Here is a 9,479-nt window from a genome sequence, read left to right on the forward strand (position 1 = left end):
GCAATGGCTAAACTATTTGCGACAGGTACTTTGCCGTCGCAAAAAGATATTTCATTTTAAGAAAAAAGTGGGGTAGATTGGTTGTGACGGATACTTTGCCGTCGCAAAGAATATTTCGTTTATAAAAAAAAAAATTATAAAAAAAAAATTGCACACCAAAGATAGTACCATCTACAGCGAATATCATAATTTGAAAAATATTGTGAAACCCATCATCTATAAACCAGCTAAGAGTTGTTTAAAAACAAATATTAGCAAAAGCAATCCATGCCAACACTGCAACACCTTCATTAGAAGTCGAAGAAAATGGCCAAACTATCAACACTATCAAAAGCAGGGGCATTAAGTAAAAAATTCTTCAGGTTCTGAAAAGTGTTAAATTCACTTGACAAAACTACATAGTCAGTACTAAGTAAACTTCCAAAATTCTCATCAAGTAGCTCACCATAACATACATGTCTCGCCCCTGCACCAAAAAACAGCTAAAGAACTCAGTTTGAAGCATGTAAATGACAGAAATTCATATTCCATTTCATTGAACAAAAAGTACAAAATGACAATATGTAATCTCCTATTTATTCTGTTGGCTATAATTAACTAACTGATATCAATGGCTTTAGTCAGGTTAACAAACTTCACACATGCACACATTCATAAAACTGAGAAGTAAATACCTTTTTCTTTTGAATCTCTGATGCAACTCCAGCTACTCCAACCAAAGACTTTGAACTTGTCAGATGAACACTCATAACACTGCCAAGGAAATTGGTACTATATGCATAAGTAAAAGCATGCAAATAACCTATCCCACATATAGCAGATAACAAGTAAATACCAAAGAGAGGAACTAACTTTTGTAACCATAGATAAAACTTATGATTGAGAGGCATACAGGTTCTACAGTGAAGTGGAAATGAGAAAAAAGCATGAAACTTAAAGCAAAGTTTCTTGAACAACATTTCTGCCTGATCGAAGATACAGATCACGCTAATAAATCAGCAGATTTATAAACACAGAAGGATGCACGCATGACAAAACCTCCATAGATACTCATACAAGGAGACTAAAATCATAGCAGAGATCGAAATAACAGCAATAAAAAACATGCACCTGATTTTTATACTTGTCTTTGGATGGCAATGGGCCAGAATCTGCATTCAACTTTTGAAGATACTATTTTTGCAAAAGGTTGATAACAATAGCTACTCAATTAGAGAAACGAAATGAACCATTTGCTAGTGCCAGTAATTATGTAGAAGACAAATAAATAAAGCAACCAAAGTAATTTTGGCCATAAGAATGAACCATTTGCACATGAACTGTACAAGAAGAATATTAAGGAATGTAATACACTTACAAAGTAGAAGCAGAGCAACTAGCCATTTGGAATTTATTAATCTCTAATTTTTTTTTTTGCTTCTGCAACAAGAATTCAGACACATGAACCTTGCAGAATAACGGCCAACTTATTTTTCTTCTAGGTCCCATGCTTGGTTAGTAAAACCTGGACCAAAGCAGGGCATATGGGGGCATGGATAGCTCTCTATGCTATGATTTCTAATGATTGCAAGAGTACTGAAATTTTACATTTTCTCTTTCTCTGAACACAGTTTTGTTTCTCAAAATAAAGCACATAAAATGAGAATGAATGAGAGTTCTATATATATAGTTTAAATTCATGATCCTCTGGAGTTGTTTTGAAACAAATGTTGGCTAAAAGATGGGACAAACACAAGAGCATCTCAGAGAACTTGATTGTATAGAAATCTCCACGTTGATTGCAAATGTAATTTGACTAACTTCTATGAAAAAAGTTAACAAGAGAAAGTACATAAAAGCTATCAAGTTAACAAGAGAAGGTACATAAAACCTATCTGTGTCTAATTCAAATTTCCACTGTCAAATCCATATTAAGTATTGCAGCTGAAAATACTCAACTGCATTTTGGCTCTGCAAGCAAAGCTATTATCCTTGATTTTCAAGCTTTCTAACAATATTGGCAAATCTTCATTATGCCCCAATTGTCTATACTTACAAATCTCAATCATACAGCCACCAACATCAAATCCCTCAAGTAATAACAAATGTAGCAAACACATTCCAGGCATATATAGGTAATACAATCATCTCCTAGCTATGTAGCTGTGGTAAAGATGGTTATAGCCAATGAATGTAGCTACTTCAAATTTCAATATTTCAGTTATAAGCCATAATTAGAGCGTACCATAAGAGGTTCTCCCAGGTAGAAATGCCATGTTTCTGCATACGATATGTGATGAAGGCTTGAAACATATTCCTAGATGGCAGCAAGCAGTAAATAGCTGTACTCACAGGGCGATCAACTTTGTCTGCAAATAAACCACATTTCTGTAACTAAAATGAACACCAAACTTTATGCAACAAACCAAACAAAAGAAAAGGAAACAGTTTAACACAAGCAAAGCATTAACAAGCTCTATCAAAATTTATGTCCATCTATCTATATTGGCATATATAACCCTCCATATTTCAGATCCATAAACATTGACTTCCAACCAACCAACAAAAAAAAAAAAAAACTGGATTCTTTACACACCCACATTTGAGTTCTGAAACTGGGCATCAAAATCCAATTCCATTCAACAAATGCAGAATCCTCTGGAGTACGTTGTTTGCAATGAACGTTCAAAGAAACATGATACCCACAAAGCATAACAATACAAACTTTAACCCACAAGAAAACCACCTCCTGCTATATTAGTTCTGAACTTTGAAGAATGATTTTGTTCAAAAAATTGTAGCTTTATTCCTACCATAGACAACAGTTCTTAAACCAAAATGAAATGCCGCTACCACAAAATTGTAGCTTTATTCCTACAAAATTATCCTGCAAATTCAAAACCACAAATCACAATAAATCAATTGAATTCAAAACAAGCCAATATTCAACACACTTAATTAAAATAGCTGTTAATGTTTAAAGTTCAGCGGTAGCTAAACCCTTGTTAAAGCTGGTCCGATGAGCGGACCGTTACCTATGATATTCTCAGAGCTTCCGCTACCTGTGAAATGAAATACAAAGGGCATCAGAGGGAGACCGCATGGGCGATCTTCTCTTCTCTGATGCCTAAGTTAGTCAATTTATTTATGTTGACAAAGTAACAGTAGGTAAGTATTAAAATGCGTAATTAATGAGGAGAGAAGAGGGAACCTTTTATAGGTGAGGAAGGAGCTGATCTTCTTCATGTTTTTGATGTGGGACTGATGTGCTTCAGTCCCCAATTTTTGGACTTCTGATGCTGTCTTGGCGCGGTGCGTGGCGACGAGTCAACTGTGATCTGGGGGCAAGCCGGGGCTCAGGCGGTAGCCTGCTTGCCTGTGTTCCCATAGGTCACCCCTTTGGCGGGAGTCGGTGCCGCTAGTGGTAGCATGAGCGTGGCTTATTATAGCTAGTTATGCTTGCAAATGCCTATGTAAGTACAATAGCAATGTCCAATATCTTCACAACCTTAACTAAAATCTGATACTTTCTTGCTAAACTAACAAAACTAAGACTAACATTGTGCAATTATCAACCTAAACATCAACATTAACCTAAACCCTTTAAACCCCTGTAGCAGTTCACAAAATTAATGGAGAACCAAAATGAAATGGAATGGGAGAGAGAGAGAGAGAACGAACCGGAGCGAAGGAGGAGGAGTTGACGCAGAGGAGAGAGATCTCGTCGACCTTTGGCCAGAAAACGGGTAATCAAGATGGGTTTCTAAACAGTGTAATCACAAACCCTGAAAACCTAGAAAGAAATCCGAATCAAAATTAGATCTTGAGCCCTATACAGACCCAAACTAAATCCACCCAAATCGAATCAAATTCACACAAAACCAAATTACAATCAAAGAGCAACACAATCGATGAGCATGATTGAAAGAGGAGATGAGAGACAACTGGCGATAACAAAAACATGGAAAATAAAAAAAACAGAGAGGTTACCATAGATCAGAAAACAATGCGAAGTATCTCGAGATCCAACTGAGTGCGAAGCAAATAAGGATTTAGAGGAACCAGAACGATGTTGTAGTCCTGCCACAAGTAAGGCAGAAGGATGTCGGCATCCAGAGAGAGAGAGAGGGAGAGAGAGATCGAGCTACTGTAAATTGAGAGGTCTGAACCGAGTCCCCTTGAATAAATACCAATCGGAATACGACGTCGTGTCCACCCTTAATCTTGCTACCCCATTTAATTGCCGTAGCACACTTCCCAAATATATGCAACGGCAAAGCGATTGCCGTCGCGTATCTTGTAGCTAATGCTAGGATTTTGCTACAGAAACCAATGTCGTCGTAAATTGCCGAAGCGAATGCAATTGTTTTTAGTAGTGAAAGTAATAAATTTTTCATTAAATTTATCAACTTTCATTTTCATTCTAAAAAAATGAAATTGAAATGATTCACCAAATTCATTTTCGTAACGACTTCGATTCATGTAGTCAATCAAAGTTATTTTTACAACCAAATATTTAACAGTTAGGTTTTTCAAGGATCAACTTCATCAAGACATAAGAAACTAGGAAAAGCTACTGTTAGATGAAAGAATTGGAATATTATATGTAGGTTATAAAAAATTTAGCTAATTTCATCGTAGTTCGACTTCGATCCACTTAGTCAACTGAAGTAATATGTATAACCTTTTGGTTGACCGATAACATAACAACCATGAACTGTTTCAATTTTTTCACACGACGTATATAACTATGTATGAATACGTGTGAATGGTCGAAAACAAAATTTTTTAATTTTTATTTTGCAGACCATAAGAAATATCAATGTGCCTACTAATGTTGTATAACATGTACCTTGCATATGAAGTGATGTGGATCTTTCAAAAGCGACAACATCACAACAAGGTGAACAATGAATTTAGAGAAACATGACATCGACCAAAACCGTCAATCCTATATACAATTGTATCTAAAATTTTTGTTAAGCAGGGTCAACTTTGTGTCGATGTTATTAGATTAAACAAAAAAAAATTGAAGAGTAATTTTTAAATACGCTGTGTACTAATCTATAAACTCCCAGTAATGTATAGAAAGAAAAATTTAATTAGTTGCCCCAGTTTTCATTGATGAAAAGTAGTGAATGGGAAAAGAAAATATGCAGATAGCCTAAACAAATTGAGGAAGGGTTTTCGACATTTTCTGGCGACTATTGAGGAAGCATGAGATGAGAAACTTCGTCGACTCATCAAGCTCTACTCGCTGGTATAATTGGTTTTCAATTTCATTGAGTTTTGATCGAATTGATATTTTGGATGGTTTGAGACACCACGGATGGTACTGTTCCGGCACTGTTCTGGATATCAGATCGATTTCTCCCATCTGTGGGCTTTGTTCTAATAATCTTACACAATACACGTCTTTTGAGCAACTTGTGTAAAATCAAAATCTTTGGCTTCTACGGTAAGGTATCGGATTTGGTTATTTGGATCCTAGCGAGCACGAGGGTTTTGGAGGAGGAATTTCAAAGCCCTTTAGTTGTTTGGTGGTGGTGAGGCTATGAGCAATGAGATATGAGATCTGAGGTTAATCATCGTTGGACAGAGCTCTGTTGGTTATGACCAAGTAACTTACTCTAGCTATTTACCGAAGCAACACATTTTTACCAAACGAACTGGATCTAACAGATCTTAACGTGCAATTAATGGCTAGATTAAATCTAGACCAAAATCAAGGGCTCAGATGTGTCAGTGTTAATGCATCGACGGTGCATAGAATCCATGTCCTACAATTAAAGGCTTGAAATCCGGCTCGCCGTTGATATCAGCCTAATGTTCAAATAAGATATAACGCAGGGTGTTTTACTACCCAAGCTTCCAGTTCTAACCAAGTCCCCCATTCGATCCACAGATGAGTTGTAGTGATTAGGGGTTGATCATTATTTTGGGCCTTGTTGTCCTTCTTTTTTTAATTCATGTACGTATATATTCCTTGATTAATTAGTATTTCATTGACGATGATCATTTTCCCTCAATCATTGCATACTGATCGAGATGGAGAAGAACCATTGAGAAATTTTTAGGTAGGGCAAACGTACCAGCCACGTGGTACGCCCCGGTCAATCATATCTCTCTATTTTTTTAATTGAATTCCAAAACTACTCATGTTTAATTATAATGAAATACCCAAAACACCCCCTGCATAGGCAATGATTGGCTTGGCATACGGCCACGTAGCACGCCTGTCCTACCTAAGAATCTCTTAAAACCATCTACTAAACCCAGAAACCTAGCCCTCGAGCATCATTGCAAGTTTGAAACTCCATGTAATACAGTTTGCACTATCCGTACGTAACTCCGTAAGCATAGTGAAATCGTTTCTGTTATTCAAATTAGGGTTACAATGATTAGAAACTAATGTACTGCTCGGTCACTGGAATTCAGGCACAGAAGAGTTCCAACTCTTAATCAACTCAATATTAATACTATCCTCTGTTGACGAATGATTTAACGAGATTAACTGTTAACTATCCTGTATTAATTTGATTTTTGTTTCTACATGATTTACTCTGTGACATTTCATGATATAAATGCGTGTAATTGTGAAACTATACTTCAATCTTAATGGTTTCCCATGCGTGGTTTTTTTTTTCCTACTTTTTTTTTTTTTTGAAATGTTTTTTTTTTTCCTACTTTCAGTTCAACTCAGTTGTTTGACACACAAACCATAAAGCAGCTAGTGAGCTGTAAGTCGCCCATGAATGATCGGCCTGTCAAATAGTTGATATTCAGTTGGTTGAGGCAATTAAAGAATATTAACTTGATTTATAGTTTCAAATATCTTGAATATTCATGCACAAGTACGAAGTAAATAAATAGCATAAATCAACTGAAAATAGATCATGAATATAGTATTAAATTAATATTCATACTTAGTACAAATCAGTGAAACCTCATAAAAAAAATTGTATAATCAACCTCTCATGGAGGAATCAGAATCATATTACAAGTATACCTTTACTATCCTTGTAGGCAATTAACGTATGAGCCAAGTAATATTAAATTTCATGTACTTTCTTTATTTAGAATATACATAAATCAAATGAGGATTCAAATCTCTAATAATTCTCTAATTACTTATTCAAGATGTTCCTTAACAGAATGTGAAGTTAGGATAAATTTCAAATAATATTTTAAGTGAAAATGTCATCTATTATGTAATTCAACTAATACACCCACCTTTTAGGATTAAGCCCAAAATAAAGAAGGAAAGTAATACAAGTACTACATAGTAGGAAGATGAACATTAATTCAAATTAACAGAAGTTGTGCCACAAACTCCTCAATATTTTGATCGGAGCTTCCCCCTTGGTTGACTGCCTCTTTAGCCAATTGCTTCCAATTTGATAAAGCCTTTCTGATCTCCACCCCTTTTTCCTCTTCCATGACTTGCCTAATACAGTTAGCTATCTCTTCTTTTGTTGTAACACCTAATTTCTCATCCACTCTCACTCTAACTCCTGCTTTCCACACATCCTGAACAAACTTGGCGTTTGTTGTTTGATCAGTCCATTGCGGCATTGCCACCATCGGGGCCCCTAAGCTCAAAGCTTCAAGGGTCGAATTCCATCCGCAGTGAGTAACAAAGCATCCTAAGGCCTTGTGAGCCAAGACTCGCAGCTGCGAGCACCAGCTCACGACAAGACCTTTCTGATCAGCTGAATCTAATACCTCCTTTATGAAATTCTTCGGAAGCTTCTCCTTCTCTAATTCTCTGACTACCCACAAGAAGTGGTAGTTGCTGTTCTTCAGACCCCAAGCTATTTCCTCCATTTGCTTTTTTTCTAGGCTACCGTAGCTTCCAAATGATGCATAAACCACTGAGCCAGTTTCCTTGGAGTCAAGCCACTTCAAGTAAGTCTCCACAGGCTCGAAGAGGTTGAAACTGTAGTCTTTGTCATCTTCAAATCGCTTGTCCAGAAACATTGACGGAATTGTTGGTCCTACTGTCTTCACTGCCCAAGACTGACTTGTCATCCATTTGACTACCTAATATAATTTAGCAACGTCTTATAATCACATTCAACAACATATAGAAAGTATTATACAAATGAGATACCATGTACATATATGTAATCTAATTTTCTGTGAAACATATATTGTGCTAGAAATATATGCATATGCTAGTAAATATGCATTTTTCCTCTATATAATACTGACACAACTAATTCCTTTGGAATAAATCTTGAAATTAAAAATGTGACCACCACTCTTTTTCTTATCTATAATACATAAGTAGTACTGGTACTTACCTCATGTTCTAACGTATCAAAAGTGTTGTACAATTGCCATTTTGCTTCCCGGAAATTGGAGAATTGATTCAGGGTATGTTTACATAAAACTGGATAGGAATGAGTATCACATAGAAAAGATGGTAAGTCATTGACTCCAAGTGGTGGCATAGCCGGCAATAATATTGTGTCGGTAGACGGTGATGATCTTCCATGATTAGCAGCTTCTGAGTCGTCATCTAAACCAGAGGTGGGAGCAGTAGTAATTATCTTACATGCCCCTTCACGGAAGTGATAGTAGACGGATGCAATCGCGCATGACTGTGTAAAAAAAGGAGCTCCTTCTATGCCTTGTTGTCGCGCTATATCCAAAACCCACGGCATCCCTGAGTCGTAAATCAGGAGCTTGAGCTTGAGCTTGGGTGGAACCTGTTCCACCGAGGAGGCATGATCACCATTGCTAGTACAGATAGTAGTAGTGGTGTTCTTGTTCTGGATGTTGATGATAAGTTCGGTTAGAGTTTGTGTAGTTGCCTTTTTGAAACGCTCAATAGCTTCGTCCAAAGTTTCAGACTTGTTTTCTTCTTTGGAACCGTCCGAAATGAATTCTACTTGGAAAGCTTGGGCATGGGCCGGACTTTGCTGAATAGACTTGGCAGCAGAGATGGTTGAAACGACTGTGACTCTAAGACCTTTAGAGGCAAGTCGCTTGGAGAACTGAACCATTGGGCACATATGGCCCTGACCAGGAAATGGGAATACTAGGATCTCAGGTGGAGCAGCAGATATTGTTTCACATTCCCTCTCCATAGGAAGAAACTGTAGTTAATCTACGTATACTTAATTGAAATGATCGAAGAGATCGATCGATCAAAATTAATATTGGAGATCCGAGGAGTGAATAAGTTCATCATTTATCGATCATATATGTAATAAAGAGCTCGATCGATAATAGTTGATTGGTAGACGTGGAAAAGTTACAGACATATGTACTGGTAGTTGAACATATGTTCAAAATAATCAAAACTAGTGCTTGTCTTTTCCCCGTTCCGTCGTACCGGAGCCCAACTTCACTTTCTATCTCCTGGTGAATTCCAAGTGCGAGTACTGCCATCTCCAACCGTGGGCTATGGGGTGGATATAGTCTAAAAAATGAAGATTTTCATCCCCAACGGAGGGGCTAAGGGTGTGTTTGGTATGGCTGTGCTTTTAAAA

The 9,479-nt window shown here is 36.9% G+C and overlaps 1 protein-coding gene across 1 annotated transcript; it reads right to left on the reverse strand.

The window, feature by feature from the left end:
• Positions 1–7,164: 7,164 nt before the first annotated feature.
• Positions 7,165–9,229, reverse strand: LOC112190739 (mogroside IE synthase). The gene is made up of 2 exons (XM_024330217.2): positions 8,286–9,229; positions 7,165–8,022 (listed from the first exon to the last, which is right to left on the reverse strand). Exons 1-2 carry the CDS (start codon positions 9,072–9,074, stop codon positions 7,285–7,287), a joined length of 1,527 nt encoding a protein of 508 aa, XP_024185985.1. The 5' UTR covers positions 9,075–9,229; the 3' UTR covers positions 7,165–7,284.
• Positions 9,230–9,479: the final 250 nt, after the last annotated feature.

This window comes from Rosa chinensis, chromosome 2, assembly GCF_002994745.2.
Source record: "Rosa chinensis cultivar Old Blush chromosome 2, RchiOBHm-V2, whole genome shotgun sequence".
In the NCBI taxonomy this organism is placed as follows: Eukaryota; Viridiplantae; Streptophyta; class Magnoliopsida; order Rosales; family Rosaceae; genus Rosa; species Rosa chinensis.